This window comes from Hippopotamus amphibius, chromosome 14 (assembly GCF_030028045.1).
Source record: "Hippopotamus amphibius kiboko isolate mHipAmp2 chromosome 14, mHipAmp2.hap2, whole genome shotgun sequence".
NCBI classification, from domain to species: Eukaryota; Metazoa; Chordata; class Mammalia; order Artiodactyla; family Hippopotamidae; genus Hippopotamus; species Hippopotamus amphibius.
The window spans coordinates 16,516,323-16,534,026 of record NC_080199.1 but is presented as its reverse complement, the minus strand read 5'-3'; the positions used below and the strand labels follow the sequence as shown (position 1 = coordinate 16,534,026).

General features: G+C 46.3%; 1 protein-coding gene across 1 annotated transcript in view; it reads left to right on the top strand.

Moving 5' to 3' along the window:
* The first annotated feature begins 1,206 nt into the window (after positions 1–1,206).
* Positions 1,207–17,704, top strand: part of LOC130835551 (ATP-binding cassette sub-family C member 4-like) — a 201,615-nt gene continuing 185,117 nt past the window's right edge. Inside the window, exons 1-4 of the mRNA XM_057707189.1 lie at positions 1,207–1,337; positions 5,730–5,840; positions 6,388–6,508; positions 15,770–15,994. Of these exons, the coding sequence (XP_057563172.1) occupies positions 1,258–1,337; positions 5,730–5,840; positions 6,388–6,508; positions 15,770–15,994 (537 nt within the window). The 5' untranslated portion in view covers positions 1,207–1,257. The remainder of the gene's footprint in view (positions 1,338–5,729; positions 5,841–6,387; positions 6,509–15,769; positions 15,995–17,704) is intronic.

Genomic DNA, 17,704 nt, shown 5'->3' with positions numbered 1-17,704 from the left:
TTGTCCGAGGTCAAATGTTTGGCTGCTGGTTGCGTTGTCCTACCCAAGCTCTTGTTGCCGATGCACAGTGAGGCCAAACAAACTGAAATGTTGGAGTTCTGAGCAGAGAAAGCTTTATTGCAAGGGCCAAGCAAGGAGTACAGCAGGCTCATGTTCAATAGACTAGAACTCCCCCAGAGGATTTTAGGGGTTTTTTTCAAAGGCAAGCTGAGGGAGAAAGAGTATTCAGGGTATCTGATCAGCTCATGCACTGTTCTCTGATTGGTTGATGTGGAGGCACAGGGTGATGTAACAGGGGTCCTCATCATTAAGTCTTAGGTTCCAGCTGATCCTGGTCATCATGCAGTTAACTTCTTCCACCTGGTGGGCTTTTTAGCATCTGCAAAACAACTCAGGTGTGTGCATCAAGCATGTTATCTACAGCCTTCAGGGAGAACTAAAGATTCTGTGGCTGCTATATGGCCGATCTATTGTTAAATATTTTTATTACATGTTCACATTCTTTTAATCATTAATTCTTGAGCCAGCCTTTTGTGACTCAGGGAGGCCCGGGAGACAAGCTCTTCTACAAACAAGAGGCAGGCAGAGGACACGAGGTGGGGGTGGGGTCTGTCCCAGGAAGGCCCCATAGGGTCCTGCTTGGAGCACCTTCCACAGTACCCTTGTTTGGTCCTGATGAGGGCAGAGTTCCCAGAGGGCCGGCTGTTAATGCCTTCCTCCAGCTTTTCTCCAGGTCTTCGCTGCAGCCCCTGGGGAGCTTCTGAGGAGCAGAGTGGGGCAGAGCCTGAGCCTCCCCTCTCCCCCTGCTGGGTGGGTGCCTGGGCTCAGAGCAGGAACTTGGGCAGAGTGTGCCGCCAGGTGCTATCCTGGGAGCTGGGTTGGTTGTGCGGCGCCGTCCGCCTCCCCGCCTCCATCAAAGACCAGGTGGCCTCGCCTGGCACCTGCCTGCGGCTTGTGGCAGCCTCCACCAGGCTGGCTCTTCGTCCGCAGCCCCACACGTGCGCGCTGCTCCTGTCTCCAGGGCTGTGGCCGCAGGCGTCCCGGGGGCGAGCGCGGAGGCTGCGCAGGCGGGGCGGCGGGGTCAGGGCGGGCACCGGCGCTCCCCTCCCGGAAGCAGGTGCTTCCCGGCTCCCGCCCCGGCGGGTTCGCGAGGCGGCCGCGTCCTCAGCAGCCCCGCGCCGGCGCCTCCAGGAGCCGCGGGAGCCGCACCGCCGGCAGAGCCGCGCCCCCCGGCCCCGCGCCCGCCCCGGCGGCAAGATGCTGCCGGTGCACCCGGAGGTGAAGCCCAACGCCAGCCCGCTGCAGGGCGCGAACCTCTGCTCGCGCCTGTTCGTCTGGTGAGCGCCCCGCGTGACCCGCCACACGCGGCCGCCTAGGTGCCCGTGCCTGCCGCTGCCGGGCCTTTGGGGGCCGCGGGGCCGGGCGAGGGGGCGCTTTCCGCCGCGGGTGGAGCCTCCCCACGCCGGCTGCCTGCTCCCCTTTGCGCCCGGGCACGCGGGGCGGGAAGGGGGGCCCGGGGAGCCTGGGGGCGGTGGTGCGGGGGCTCCCTGCCTTGACGCCGCTGCCCCGCCAGCCTCCAGCGCCAGAGAGCAGGGGGAGCCGCAGGAGCAGGAGGTGGGGAGCGGAGAACAAGGCTGCCCAGGGGTCACCGCCCGGGGGAGAACCGGCTGGACCCACAGCCCCCCACCCCGCGCGCGCGCGCGCACACACACACAGTCTACTCTTAGCCAGCTTCCCGCTAACTCTCAGGACTTCGCAGTTCTGAACTAAAGCGGCACCTCCCCAACACCCACCCCCACCTCCTTTTTTTCTCCCTAGGCAAGCAGTTTATGAACAGCTTCCTTTATCTAATGAGTGCCCTGCACCTTTGTGGTCTTTCAGTAATGTCCCCACCTTTCCCTATATTCCTTAGGTGACAGCTGCCTTCCAACTCCATCGGGCTCCCTCTGTCCCTATGTCTATGACCATGTCTTCTCTCCCTCCCTCCATCGCCCCTCCTGTGGCTCTCACTGTGTGTCCTGATATCTAGTTGTAGCACATTTCCTGTGGGTAAAAAACACTAGTGTATTTTATGTAATGCATGGGGACGTTATTCTTGAAAACGTCTTGCTTTTGCCTGGGACACACTGAGACGACTGAAGTATGTACTTGACCAGCTGCTTTCCTTACTGTGAATATTTCTGCTTCCACCTTTGAGGACCACTCTGGGGATGGGGTCCCTGAAGCCTGTGGGAGTCTTATCCAGACCTCTAGCCTTTAGAGAAGCAGTGCATGATCTTTATGTAGGTGATCGTCCCCAGGAATCATTTGGTCCTGAAACCACTGAAGGGTCCTTGAGCTGGGACAAAACACACCAATGAAAAGCAGCTCAAAGAGGTGACGCTGTTAACTAAAGTTTTCCATCTAGTAGCTGGGACTACTAAGTAGGTGGGCCTGAACCTTTGCACTTTAATCACACTTGCGTGATTACTAGATCTTTTGTTTCTGGACCCTAATCCATTCATCTGTCCGAAATTCTGAAATTTCCTTCTTTTATGGGACAGCCCAGGGGATCCCCAGGGGATGGGCGCTCCTATGCTTGTTTTGATTGTGGTATATTTAGTGTGTGTAGCTATGTCTCTTGGCTATTTGATGGCCCTTGAGGAAAGAGGGGCCTAGAAGAAGGAAGTGGTTGACATAAATAATAACCAAGTCGGCAGACATCTCCTTAACCTCAGGCAGGGCAGGGAACACTCCAAGCACCTTCTGTTTGTGGATTTTCACAGTGTGTGTGTGGACATGGGAAGGTGAGGACGTCTCATGGATGTTGATGGGCACCCATTGCCAGTTTTCCTGCTGGAAGGGAAGGGGCTGTTACCTCTTATTTCACACCTGAAGACCCTGAGCAGGGAGGTTGAGTGAGTTGCCTACCATCACACAGCTAGTAAGTGGTGGAACAGGATCCCAAAGCAGGCAGTGTGGCTCCCGAGCCTGTGTTCCTTGTGTAGGTAACTGCTGTACTTCTCACCAGATTGGTCGCCTGGAGTTGTGCCAGGGTCCTAGCCCAGGCTAAGACCCCTTATCTTGGCTGGGAAGGTTCTTCATCCGCATGGATTCCCACAGCCAATAATTAAACCAATGGCAATACTAGAAGAGCACAAGCTTTGTTCAATGGCCAAAGAATGGAGAAGAATAGTAGTTCACAAATCAACTTCTCAACCCAGTTTGGGCTGAGACACAGTCTATATAGGAGGGTTGAGGTAAAGGGAGGGAATTGAGTCAAGAGAGGGAGGAATATTCATGACTTATCTGAGAACCAGGGTGTTGTTTGGGCCTGAAACAGAGGCAACCCTCCTTTTCAGGCCCTGTATGGGCTCTTCAGGTTGTTGTCATGGCCATTGTCAACTGTCCTGGCCCTGGTGGGGGTGTATTTAGCTGCTGATATATCACAGGGAGCACATAATGAGGCTCAAGGTCTACTGGCGGTTAGGTCTCCCGCCATCTTGGGCCTGGCTGGTTCTAACCAGGTCTAATTTCTCTCTTTGCAGCTTCTTCCTTTTATGGTGGAACCTGAGACTCAGATAAGAGCCAGTGGTTTCCATTCGAGGGAGGGGCAGGGGTATCATTCTGGGGCCACAGCCTGGTAACAATTCCTCCCTTTCCTTTTTACTGCTCCTCGTTCTTGAAGGACACTGAAGGGGCGAAGGTCGGTCTTCTGAAACGGCTTCCTGCTGAGCACGGGTGTGGTCATATGTTGGGTTAGAGGAGCAGAATTTTTCCTGATTCAACTAGAATAAGTCTGTCACCTGTCTGGAGCCCCAGTTGCTCACACCCCTGGGTAAGGACCATGTGCAGTTTGATTGCCTCAGTTCTCCAAGAGATGAAACTAATGAGGCAGTTGAGGACCACAGAGCAAGAGAAGGGGAATAACTGTAAGGGGTCCTAAGAATCCAGAAGCCCAGGGAAGCTGGAGATCACCCTTTTGATACCGTCCCAAGTTTGTTCAGTGAGGCCCTTCTTGTTCTGGGTACAATGTAGCCAGGCAGCCTTCTCTAACAGTCAGGTTGCACTGTCTTCTATTTGACCACTCACATTAATATAGAAACAACAGAAAATGTTTGCAGGGGCACAAACTCCCCCTTGATCAGCCAGCAGGGAAGTGAGAGCTGTGCAGTGGTGGAGGGTCATGTGGGCCAGAGGGTGCAGTGAAGATTGTATGATTCTAAAGTTGGACCCGGGTTCTCTAGTTCTCCAGGCCACTGTCCGAGTGACTTCTGTTGTAGTTACAGCGTTATAAATTGTTCCCCGTGCTGGGCTCCCCAAGGATGCTACAAGGGCCACCACTCCTGCTGGTACCGGTCCAGCTCCCCTCCTGACTAGATGAATGGCCCCCTGTGGTTGGGAGGTGGGGTGGGTGTCATTAAAACCTGGATGTAACCTGGGTCGGGAGGGCACCACCTGTAGCCCAGTGTCCACTGGTATAGTTTTCTTGGAGGCAGTTTATGGCCCAACCGTGGGTGGCCCTGGCCACAGGGGCCCCAAGGAACCAATACCCCTCAGGGGCACACACCGTCTTGGCATTTTCTTTAGTTGTGTTTAGGCTGATGGTGGTGCCCTTCCATCCAGGGTGCTGGCTCCATAGGCCAGGCCCCTCTGGGTCTGGTGTGATCCTGTTCCGAGAGCCCTTAGGCATGGGGACTGTGTAGTCGGCCTTGCCTGTGTGTGGGGAGCTCCTATCGGAAAGGTTGTTTTGTCCCCCAGAAACAGGGATATGACTGAGACATGCACCTTTGCCGAGGTGGGGTGGCAATGGGGGCAACCTGACGTCCCTGGGCAGACGCATGGGCGTGGAGGAATTAAACTGTTGTTTGGTGATGCTGTCAGCTGTGAGTGGAGTCCCCTGAAAGTGTGGGGGTCTGTATTTATTCCCTGACTGAGGCTGAGGGTGGCAGACCCAACAGTCCATAAAATCCCAGCCGTTTTGAATGGCTTCTGTTACATTTGAAAAGAAATTACTCTACCAGGGAGTGATAACAGGGAGGACCATGAGAAGAATCACCCCATGCGTTTTAGTTGGGAAGGTGTTCCTTATCTCTGGGATGTCTTCAGAAGGTCGGGGTCAGAAAGAGGCTCGCGTGAGTGTCCTGGCTGAGGGGAGTCTGACAGGGCTGTGAGGAGGTCAGGGTCCAGAGCCAGTTTGACTCAAGGGTGTTGTATCTGTGAGGTGATTCCCGGTAAGAATTCCTTTGTGTTAACAGCTAATCTAAGGAGATCTTAAGACCACAAGGTTGCATCTGCTTTGAGAATGACTGGAGGTGTCCGGAGTCTGATACAGTTCAGAAAATTGAAGTCCTCAGTAATACAGGAATCTGTCTGCAACCTTACCCACAGTGGCCATTCAGCTGTGTTCTGTGTGCCTGAACCACAGTTACTTTATTTTGATTTCTTTTTTTTTTTATTTCTAAATGTATTTTTTCCTTAATAACTAAAGCAGATGTACAATGTATGTTCCAAATGCCACAAATAGGCTGCCTTAGTTAAGTTATATCATGTATAAGCCAGAGTGACTTCCCTGTACCTTGATTTGTATGTGTGTGTATAAGCACATAATTAATTTCCCCCTTGTATCCTTATATATTTAAAACGTACACTTTTTTTTTTAAACAAAGCCCATGACTGTAGGATTCTAATTAGACAGTGCTGTGTAGTATGGATATCCATCACTCTCCTTTTCTCTTAATTTTTAACAGGTGGCTAAACCCCTTGTTTAAAATTGGCCACAAGCAGAGATTAGAAGAAGATGACATGTACTCAGTGCTTCCGGAAGATCGCTCCAGGCACCTTGGAGAAGAGCTGCAAGGGTGAGCAGCAGGCAGAGAGGAGAAGGGGAAGGAGGAGTGAGAACGTCTCCGTGTGGCTCACGGTTTGGAGTGGGTTTTGCCTCCTCTGGGCTCTTCTGGAGCCTCCTTCCCCTGACACTGCATGCTCACCCCCCTCAGGCTGAGCCCGGGCTTAGCCCACTTTGGAGGCTGGGGGCCCCGTGTTCCCTGTGCGTTTGTGGACGTGGAGGGAGCCAGCAGCCCGGGCCCTGGACGCTGAGCTCTGTCCCCGGAGGTGGTGTCCCTGGAGGAGGCTGTCTGCCCTCTTGGGCTGCTCATGGTGCTGTGACTCCAGCAAAGCTTGGCAGGAACTTGTTTCCCGAGACTGGGACTCCTCCCTTCAAAGCATGTTTTTCTGGTGCTTCAGGGTCTTCAGGGCTCATCTTTCAGGAGCCCTGCAAGCAGTTAGCCAGCCTTTACGGGGCAGCCATACAGCGCCCTGTAGTAAAGGCTTATTCTCCACTCTGTCACCTCCCCAGTTTTGCCTATGGTGGGGCTGTTCTTTACTGTGCTTTGTTTCTCATCGCAGGTACTGGGACCAAGAAGTTCTGAGAGCCCAGAAAGATGCACGGGAGCCTTCTTTAATGAAAGCAATCATAAAGTGTTACTGGAAATCCTACTTAGTTTGGGGAATGTTTATGTTTCTTGAGGTAAAAGCTTTTACACACAGTGCATTGCTTTTCAGTGTGTGCGAATCAGTACTGAGATGGACGGGACGAGTGGGGAGAGAGGCCAGTAGTTTAAGGTCTGAGGATAAAATGTCTAGGAAACGTGAAGCTCATTGGTTGTGTTTTTCTTTAGAATAGGCAAATATGTAAAGGAATGGACCTCTGGGAGACCTCTATTTTTCTTTTAATTGTTAAAACATAGTGTCGTGGAAGGATGCCCCTGAAAAGGAAAGACATTTTATATTATGTTAGATTGTTCCTGGTGCTCAGTTGAAATGCTGAGTGATCTTTGCCCCAAGGAAAATCCTACAACCTCAAGGAATATGTGCCCTGTGGTTTGGAGGAAGTACATTTGGACCAGAGCCCAGAGCAATGCAAGACATTTTACAGGTACTCAGCAGACAATTGTTAAGTTTTCCAGGTCACATCTGGTAAATGCTTTCCAAAGAAGGGATCTTGCCTCTCCCCTTCCAGTGGAACAGAACTGGGGCCCTGTGTCTGAGCTGGAGCTGCCCAGAGCTCTCAAGAGCAGAGCCTTCCCCAGGCTGCCCCCTTCCCAGTGGGCTGGGTAACCCAAGCCAAAGCCCCCTAAGGGAGGAGCTCCAGATTCACCATGAATTGTGGAGAATTTGTGCACCACCCAAGCTGGTTTCTGTCCCTGGCTGTGGGGGTGGATTGCTGGTTGAAGGGGAAGTCTTTGACGCCCGGCATTTGCAGAGGGTGTAGGAGGGGATGTGCAGGGGAAAACCAAAGGCAGAAAGCCATGAGGTCAGTGATCTCCATGACCCTGGGTTAGGATCCCCCGGTGAGGCAGTTCCACTTGGGGGCCCAGGGCCCATCAGCCTCCCTGTTCTGGCTGCGGCTGCTGGAGGGAAGCTACAAACCCACCTGGGTGGCTTGTGCTGTCCAGGCCATTTAGTGCTGCCTTAGGGACTTGGGCAGCCTGTGAGTGTGAGAGCAGGAGGGATAGAAGATGCACTTTCTATGAAAGAGTTGTGACTTCATTTATTTCATAACTGTAAATTTGTACCTCCTAATCTCCCTTCCCTGTTTCACTCAACCCCCCACCACCCTCAATCCATTTTCTTTAAGAAGTCAGGGAAGTAGGTGACTCATTTTTAAATGATTGCTTTCATAATGGTTACAATTTTTAGGAATCTGCTTAGAAGTGAAAGTTTTAATTACTGTCTAGAAAACTTGGCTTTTACACATCACTTTTCTCAAGAGCTCTTGTTCTGGCAGGATGGCCTTGTGAGCAGCATTGAGTTTTCCAAGCCCTTTATGAAAGCAGCCTCTGCTGTTAAGCGTAGAATAGGTCTCTTCCCAGGACTTCTGATAGTAAAAGTGATCCTAGCTTACACTTGTTTTTATGCTGGTTCTGGAGCACTTTGAGCTGTTGTAGCTCATTCAGTTGTACCAGAATTTCTCCAAGGTAAACAAGGCAGATATTTCCACAGATAAGGACCTGGAGGTGCAGGAGGGCATATGATGGGTTTAAGGTCATGTGACTTGCAGGTGGCTGACTTGGTTTCTGAAGCAAAACTTTTTTTTTGGCCATGCCATGTGGCATGCGGGATCTTATTTCCCTGACTAGGGATGGAACCTGTGCCCGCTGCAGTGGGAGTGTGGAGTCTTAACCACTGGACCTCCAGGGAAGCCTCTGAAGCAAAGTGTTTTGATTCCTAGGTCAGTGTTCTCTGCATTCTGTCCTGATGCTTCCTCTCCTGGCACAGCCTGCACTGAAGGGTCAGAGCCAAGAGTAGGTGTTTTTCTTTTTTCTTTTTCTTTTTTTTAAATTTTATTTATTTATTTACATATTTTTATTTATTGGCTGCTTTGGGTCTTCGTTGCTGTGTGTGGGCTTTCTGTAGTTGTGGAGAGCAGGTGCTGCTCTTCATTGCAATGTGCAGGTTTCTTATTGTGGTGGCTTCCCTTGTTGTGGAACAGTGGCTCTAGGGTGCATGGGCTTCAGTAGTTGTGGCTCATGGGCTCAGTAGTTGTGGTGCACGGGCTTAGTTGCTCTGTGGCATGTGGGATCTTCCCTGACCAGGGATTGAACCCATGTCCCCAGCATTGGCAGGAGGATTCTTAACCACTGCGCCACCAAGGAAGCCCAAAAGTAGGTATTTTTCTGACTAGAGTTCTGTGCTCTTCTGTCAACTGCTTCCTATAGTGGGTTTTTTTTTATTTTCTATAGGTTTTTAAAAATATTTCAAAATTGCAAAAATGGAATGGGATTGAAGGGTAGCAGAATGTGTCACCCAGAATATGCCTCTTTGGCACAAAGATTATTTTGAGCTGAAAATTTGTTTTGAGAAATAGACACAGGAAAAGCTCTGAAGACAGAAAAGTTACCCTTCTGTGAGGGACATTTATACGGATAAAGGAAATCTTCATTTATAAAGGTGTCTCCCTCTGTGCACCAGAAAGAGAAGAATGGCTCTAAATCTCAGAAAAGTTCTGTCAGTGGAGGAGGCTTCAAGAAGACTTAAATGTGCATAACAGTCACAGCGGGACCCTAGTTTAAGCTGCTTTTCCCATTAACCTCTCATAAGTGCCCCCTACTTTCTTTTGTCTTTAGCTGGAGGTGGTATTTGAAGTGGTGGCTTGGTCCATCTCAGGGAGTTACTCAGTTTTTCTGGGTATTTCCCATGTGTGCCATAAATATACATATTAATATACTTCTGTTTGATTTTTGTCTTGTTTTTCTATCATTTATTATGGGGAGTGTCAGTTAAGAACTGAGAAGTGTACAGGGAAATGAACCCCTATGTAACCTAAGGCAGCTTCAGGAATTGCCAACTCATGAGCAGTCTTGATTCATCTGAACCCCTCTTCACTCTCACCTCCAATATTATTTTGAAGCAGTTCCTAGACATCACATCATTTTTATCTATAAATATTTTCATATGTGTCTTTAAAAGATGTGGAATCTTCCCCCTAAATAATCCTAATCCCATTGCTCTGTATAAACATTAACTTTAATACCATCAGTATCTAGCCAGTGCCAACAGTTGTCTTTCCTCCCCCTTGTGTTTTGAAATGGTATTAAATAAGGTACATATGGTTGATAGAGATTCTATGGGTTGCTTTTCTTTTCCCCTGCACTTGCCACCCTCTCTCTTTTCCTCTCAGCCATTTATTTGGTTTAGTTATTTAGTTCTTTTAAATAAATAAGTTTATTTATTTATTGGCTACATTGGGTCTTCATTTCTGCACACAGTCTTTCTCTAGTTGCGGCGTGTGGGTGCACGGGTTCCTCATTGTGGTGGCTTCTCTTGTCGTGGAGCACAGGCTCTAAGGGTTGGGCTTCATTAGTTGTGGCATCTGGGCTCAATAGTTGTGGCACATAGGCTTAGTTGTTCCACAACATGTGGGATCTTCCTGGACCAGGATTGAACCCATGTCCCCTGCATTGGCAGGCAGATTTTAACCACTGCACCACTTAGGAAGTCCTGGTTTATTTATTTTATTAATGGAAGAAACCAGGTTGTTTGTTCCATAGTCTGGATTTGGCTGATTGCTTCTCTCCCTTTGTTATGTAACATGTTCCTCTGGCACCTGAGGTTGGTGGTTAGATCTAGAAGCTGGATCTGACTCATTCAGGTTTTCTTCACCCCTTTCCTCTTTGTAGGACGTAGGGTTGTAGGGGTGTGTCCCTCCCTTATGAAGTGTATAACATCTTTTCTGTGTGTGTGATGTGAGGAGCTGCTCATGATCATTGCTCAAGATCCATTAATTCAGTAAGGGTTGCAAAATGGTGATGCTCTAATTCTAACTCTTACCCTCTTCATTTATTAGCTGAAATATTTCCATAAAGAGAAACTTTGTCATTATAAACTCCTTGGTAACCCTGAGCTTCAGTATTTCCAGGAAGAGTAGGGGAAATTCTTAATTTTTTCACTTCTTAAAAAACTCGTTTTCAAAATAATGAGTTGCTTCTCCTCTAGGGCTAATGAGTTTGTGTTGTTGTGTGTTTTGTTTGTTTTTATGAGTATCAGTTTGAGCTCAGGATTTAAGCATTTCTGATGTGCTTCAGTCCATTTTAGTTGTTATGCTTATGCCAACCTTTGGGCATCTTTGGCCAGTGCGAGTCTATTCAGGCTGGGTCCTTATTCTTTTGCACATACTCGCGTTGTCTTTGCTAGCTTTTTTACTTTATGGTGTGACAAGATGTTTCTAGCTCATCTTGTACAGCTTTTGCCCCAACCCTGGAATTAGCCATTTCTCCAAGCAGCCCTGGCTCCCTTTAGTGGGAAGTAGAATTCAGAGACTACAGTTCAGGCATTCGAGGTGCTCATTGCTGCTGGGTTGGTTATTGTTTCTCAGCCTTTTGACTGGACAAAACTAGAGTACATTTTTTAAGGTAAACAAATATGTTTATATGGGTGTTTCCAATCCAAGTCAGATTCAAGACACTTGTGGTTTTACTTCATCTCATTACTGTTACATACATTTGTATCTCTTTTGTCCTATCATTTCTTCTTCTTTGTCCCATGTCTACTCCCAGTTCTCAGTGATAACAACATAATTATTCATCTGTTTTATCTTACAGTATCAACACCATCACGTGTAATGTGAGTTCTAAAAACAATTTAAGATTTTTTTCCTGCAGTTCATACTGTCTTTAGGTAGGTATATCACACAGAGAATGTGTTCTCAAATTATTTTGTTGTACTCTGAAGTTTTAGGAATTGCTTTTTAAAAGTTGGTTATCATTATAATTCTATATAATCTTTTCATGATTCCAAAGTCAAATCAACAGAGAAGGCTGTTTTTAAAGAAGGCTGATATCCTTGTTCATTTTCATTCCGTCTCCTTTTAGAGGTAGCTTTCCAAGTGAATTTTGATTCATCTTCGTATTTTGTAAGTATAGTCTTCTCTGAACATTTTATTTTTCCTACTGTGCAGAATGAAAAGTCTTAATTTCATCAGTGGAAGCTCAGCACTTGGGTTCATAAGGGTTTTCTTGGAAGCAGCAAATGTGTCATGGAACTCTGGTTAAAACTCTTTATGGTCCTTGTAACTCCTTCAGAGTAGGTCTGCAGCCTCTCTAAGCTTAGATGCCATGACAACGCAGGATGGAGGATAGCAGATGCTTACAGCGGGTTAGTGTCTGCATCAAAAATCTTCCAGGGAGAGGGAGCTTCAGGCTCCATCCCTAATCAGTTGAACCTGAACCAGAGTCTGGTGGCTGGGTCTCAGGCCTCTGAGTGCTCTTAACTCCTCCCAGATGATGCTAATGTACAGTGAGGAAGAAGACCACTCTGTGAAAGAGCACTGAAGGCATATCTAGAATCCTGATGGTTATAATTTCCCCACATTCACTGTTTTTCCCCCTTATCTCTAGATCTTTCTCAACTCTACCTTTGTCACCTTTTCCCCCAGTTCTAAAAATTAATTGCCTTTTCATTTTCCCACAAGCTCATTCTTTTTTACTTGTATGTGTCACTCAAGCATTTTATTCTTCGTCTGATATTGTTTCTATTTCCTGTGTTTTCTCTTTTTTTTCATGCATGAGAGAAGGGAAAGTTGGGTAAGAAATGTTTCAAGTACATGAGGAAATGTGGAGGAAGAACTGTGGCAGTTCTAGCATCTAACTGTGTAAGAAGTTACCTTAAGAAGCAAGAGGTGGGGCCCAATGTCACATGCTTTCAGGAGGCTGAACAGCAAGCACTCCACCAAGAAATGTCTGCCTCAGAGACTCTGAGACTCTCAGAGAACCTTGAGTGATGGGCGTTGTGGTATTAAATTGGGCTCTTTTAAAAATCCCGTATGGTTTCACAGTTTTGCAGACTTCTTGAGAAAGAATAAGAACTGTATTCTCAGTTGGTTTGTGGAAAGAATATTCAGGGGATTATAGACTGATGTCAAAGATGAAGGGTTTATGGGGGCAATTTTTGACCTTCTTCCCGCGTATCCAGAAAGTTTTAATTTGGTTAGTTTCATGTTTGATAATGAGTATTTTCTCAGTTGTTTTATTTCTTACTAGTTGAAGGTTAGGATCAAGGATGGACAGATGGGAGAATGTCACGGTGGTGCCCGCCAACACCAGTGTACATGTGTAGGGGTAGCTGCGGGAATGGCTGTGGCCAGTGTCTCTGTCCCCAGGGTGAGCCACAGCCGCCCCTCACCCCTCTGGGAGACTCTCCAAGACAAGCAGAGTCATCAGAAATTGGGCCTTCCCTCAGGATTCACACCACTGTCCCATTTGGAGTTAATACTTGGAACAGAGCATTAAGGATATGCAGGTGTTAATCTTCTAGCAGCTGGAAAACACTTTGCCTAGTTTGCTTCAGCCAGTTGCTCCCAAATGCCAGAAATGGAGACCTTCACAGGTTACAGATGCTGCTGCCAGCTGTCCTGTTAAATGACTCTTCATCTCTAGCCTTCCCTTGTGTGTGGAGGGGATGGATGTACTCAGTCCACCTTTGATGGCCGTGATCGCTTCTGCCCTACGTGTTCCGGAAGCTTTGAAGAAGCATATTTAGTACGTGTCTTCTTACTCTCTGTATGTACTTTGGGGTTTTCACAATTTTGTGTTATTGACTATTTTGTTTTTTATTTTGTTGAGAGAAATTACTGGAAAATTGTTCTTTACTTACTGTCATTTTCCTTACAGAGTATAAAATCAAGTTTATAATATCAGTAGTTGCAACTTACGTTAGATTGGAAATTCCTTGTACTTTATACTTTTCACCACTTTTCTGAATTGCCATGACTAGTCCTTATTGGAGGCAAAGTAGTAATTAAGAATAACAAATAACTCTCCCTTCAAATTATATCAAATCAAAGTAGCAATTCATGTTCAAAAACCTTTATCTTTTGAAAATTTCAATCCCAAATAAAGAATAATTATTATGAAGAAAAAAAAGAATGGACAGATGAGCGGAAGATCTGGGTCATGAACTGGCTTTACACCTTAATGAGGCTGTGTGCTTTACTGGCTTATTAAATACTGTCTCTCAGTGGAAAATCCAGGTGCTCAGATGGTAGTGAGCTGCCATTATTTTGCACTCCGTTTTTTGCTAAATTTGTTGTGTCTATCAGTATTCTCCTTGGTTGGTGATATTATTCTTACTTCTTTTTCTTATAATTACACCAATGTTAGGCTTAAACGGAGAGCTGAGTAACAGGCAACAGCGATTCCCAGAGACAATCATAAGTTTCCAGAAAGTTTGGGACAGCAGGTGTTACCACTGGGCTTCTGGAGAGCCCCAGGTCTGTAGGCTGCAGCTCTGTGCAGCCCTTGACCATACCCGGGCTGGGACTGTCCATGTGTACAGTTTCATGTTCTTGCTTCTCTGTGTAAACCTCCAGATTTCCTTCTCAGTAAACTCTAGTCTCTTTTATGATCTCCTATATGAGGGGCCCTTCCAAAAGCTCTTCATGCCCTTGGGGATGAATGATGGGGCATGCTGGAAATGTAACAGTGAGCCTTTGTGTTCTTGAGAACTGATCCTCTTACTCTGATCTGATCATCTAACTCATAATTCTTCAGCTGAACAGTGTTTCCTTCTCCATAGTAGATGAAAACTGCTGTGACTTCATGGATGGTGAGGTGCAGCCTGTGACGTGTGCGTGCATGTGTGTAGAGTAAGACAGGAGTGTTGGGCTTTGATGTCACACCCATTTGAAGAATGGGGACAGCTTTCTATAAATATACTGATCAGGCACTAGTTTGTTGAGCAGAAATTGCATGTTACTTTTATTTCGTGTTTGGTGCTTTGGATTTTCCTTCCTTTCCTCTTGTAAGTGGGTTCATCAACTTTGGACAGACAGAAGAGAGCTATCAAAGGAGACCTATCCGTTGTTTACCGTGTCTATGTTGGTAAGGAGTGATTGCTTAAAAAGAAAAGCTTATTTCAAAGTCGAGTTCCTGAAAGATTTCCCTACTTTTGGCATTTTGACTTTTGAGAAGTGTGTGGAGGAAATGATGTCGAGGGCCCAGGTGTTTACTTTTGGCAACTTGAATTTGTATTGAGTGTTTGCTTCTCCCTGATGAGGGAGAAGGGTACCTTACAAGGGGCGACGAGAGGGAGGAAGTAGGCTGTGGGGTGGAGTGGCCATTTGGCAGGGTGGGCAACTGTTGCTGTTTCTTTGCCTTTAATTTGGGAAAAGAAAATTGCTTTCCCTAAGTCTTACTCAGCAGGTGAGCTCCCCAATGCCCACGCCTCAGTCAGTGGTTTAGGATTTTATTTTTCCCTTGAGGAATAAATAATTGGTGACATTTCTTCCAACCCAGCACCTGCAGTGTATGACTGATGGCGAACCACGGATTGCATCATGTTTTAGCTTGGCTTCTGCCATGTTTAAGTTTTTACTCCAAGGAACATCGCAGCTTCTAGTGGGTAGAGACATAATGAGGTAGTAGCCTCTGGGGTGGAGAGAATAAGAACTTCTCAAGCCTGGTGTCTTTGTGATGTTCCCACAGAAGCCGGGCTCCATTCTCTTGATCTATTGATATGTGGAGTTCCTGCTGGAAAAGAGTGGATGTGTTTGTGCCAGTATCTCAGTTCATGAAGGCTCTTAAAACAGAAGGTGATGGCAAAGAACTTGTCTCCCATAGATGAACATCTTGACTTTCTGTTGAGCTGGGATGTTGAGAGTACAGGGACGGGGCAGGTTGCCAGCAGGGCTCCTTCATATGGAAGCAGATATCTTACCTTTCATCTGCTACCTTTTGTTTATTCATCATAGGCCAAGACTCTCTTGGTATTTTGTCACGTGTGTTCTGAAGCAGCGGTCCCCAACCTTTCTGGCACCAGGGACTGATTCCATGGAAGACAATTTTCCCACAGATGGTTGAGGGGGGATGGTTCAGGCGGTAATGTGTGTGATGGGGAGCAAAGGGGAGCAGCAGATGCAGCTCCGCTCCTTCGCCTGCTGCCCACCCCCTGCTGTGCAGCCCAGCTCCCGACACGCGGCGGACCAGTACCGGTCCCATGCCTGGGGCTGGGGACCCCTGTCCTACAGCACTGATTATAGTATTTATGTAGCATCCACAGTGTACTAAGCATAATGCACTGAGGCTTCACTGTCTTTGAACATAAAATTTTTCCTTAAGGTTAGAACTATTGTCTCTTGTCTTGTAGAAGATAGTAGATCTGCGTATTTTTCTTTTAGATGAGCCATGAATGTAGCATTTTGTCAAAATACATTTTTAACATGCTTATAATAAAAGTAAAGCTTGTGTGAAGAAAAACTGGCGTTTTCAATAAAGGTGTTTTTCTTTCCTTTTAGGAAGGCACAAGGGTACTTCTGCCCATATTTCTGGGCAAAATTATTAGTTATGTTGAAAACTATGATCCCACTGATTCTGCCACTTTGTACGAAGCCTACAGCTATGCTGCAGGGCTGAGTGCCTGCGTGCTCGTCTGGGCCATCCTGCACCACTTGTACTTCTATCACATTCAGCGTGTGGGCATGAGGTTAAGAGTAGCTGTGTGCCATATGATTTACTGCAAGGTAAGTGTCACGCGATACCAAAGTGTGTACCTCCCCTGAAGCATCACAAGTATTTGGGGAAAGTTTTTTGTAAATTAAAAATGTTGTAACTGGAATCATTTACACTTTACTAGAGAAGCTTGCTATTTGCATCAAGTCAATTTTGTTGTTGTTGCTTAAGCAAAACTTTACCAATAAATGATAAAAAGTTTTCTATTGACATCAGGTTAGGGCTGTCTTTGATAACCTTTAGCCATAGGCACTTGCATAATACACACCAAATTTGTAATGAAATCTAATAAAAAATAAGTATCAAAAGTATCAAATTGACTTTCAATGTTTTCATGCCTAAATCTCACAGTGGTATTTATGGAAATTTTGTTGTTGTTCATTAAAACCTTCATTTACATCAAACTTTTATTAAAAAAGTGAACTTCAGTGATCGGATCTATAAAATTATATCTAGAAGCAAAGAATGTTTTTGAGAAAGGAAATGATTATAATTTTAGAGGACCCATTTAATTATGTTCAATACAATTGCGTTAACTAAAGAAATATGTAAGTGAAACCCATGCCAAATACAGACTCACTCACTATATTGTATAGATATGATTGTCTTTAATGGTATTAAAGAAAATCCTATGGTGTTTGTGATAAAACTTGAAACTTTACATTGTTTTAGTAATTCTGGAGAGAATTTGTCAGTGTTGATTCAAGTTATTTTTTTAATACAGTATTGCCTTTTATCTTTAGTATGCATCATAGCACTTTTATTAAGACCTGATTTGATGTGTTCAGTGACTTTGAGAAATGCCATGAAATTATTCTCAATACTGGTTTACCCTGGTCTTAATTAATGTAAAAGGAGTAAGGATTTCAGGTGTCTTTACAAAGGAATTACTACGTATACATCAGTGTCAAGAGTAAATGGCTCTTTATTAACTGAATTCTGGATGTCTCTTTGCATTAGACTGTTTTTGCTTTAAAAAAAAATCCTCATTTGACTATATTGCATACTTGCAATTTTCTCAGCAAGTAGATCTTAAGTGTTCTCACCACACAGACAAAATAGGGTAACTATGACCTTTTCTTAAGAAAATACCAAAATCATAACAAACTGCTGAACAACGATCATAGAAGTTCTGGAACCCACCAAAAAAGATATAGTACATCCAGAGACAAAGAAGAGGTCACAATGAGATGGTAGGAGGGAAGCCATCATGATAAAATCAAATCCCATATGCATTGGGTGGGTGACCCACAAACTGGAAAATAATTACACCACAGAAGTTCTCCCACAGGAGTGAAAGTCCTGAGCCTCACATCAGGCTCCCCAGGCTGGGAGTCTGGCAACAGAAGGAGGGGCCCCCAGAGAATCTGGCTTTGAAGGCCAGCAGGGTTTGATCACAGGAATTCCACAGGAATGGAGGAAACAGAAATTCCACTCTTGGAGGGTGCACACAAGGCCTTGTATGCACCAGGACCCAGGGAGAAAGCAGTGGCCTCATAAGAGCCTGAGTCAGACCTACCTGCTGATATTGGCAGGTCTCCTGCAGAGGCAGGGGTGGCTGTGGCTCACTGCAGGGACAGAGACCCTGGAACCAGTAGTTCTGGGATGTATTCATTGGTGTGAGCCCTCCTGGAGGCTGCCATTTTCTCACCAAGACCTGGCCCCACCCAACAGCCTGTAGGCTCCAGTACTGGGATGCCTCAGACCAAGCAACCAACAGG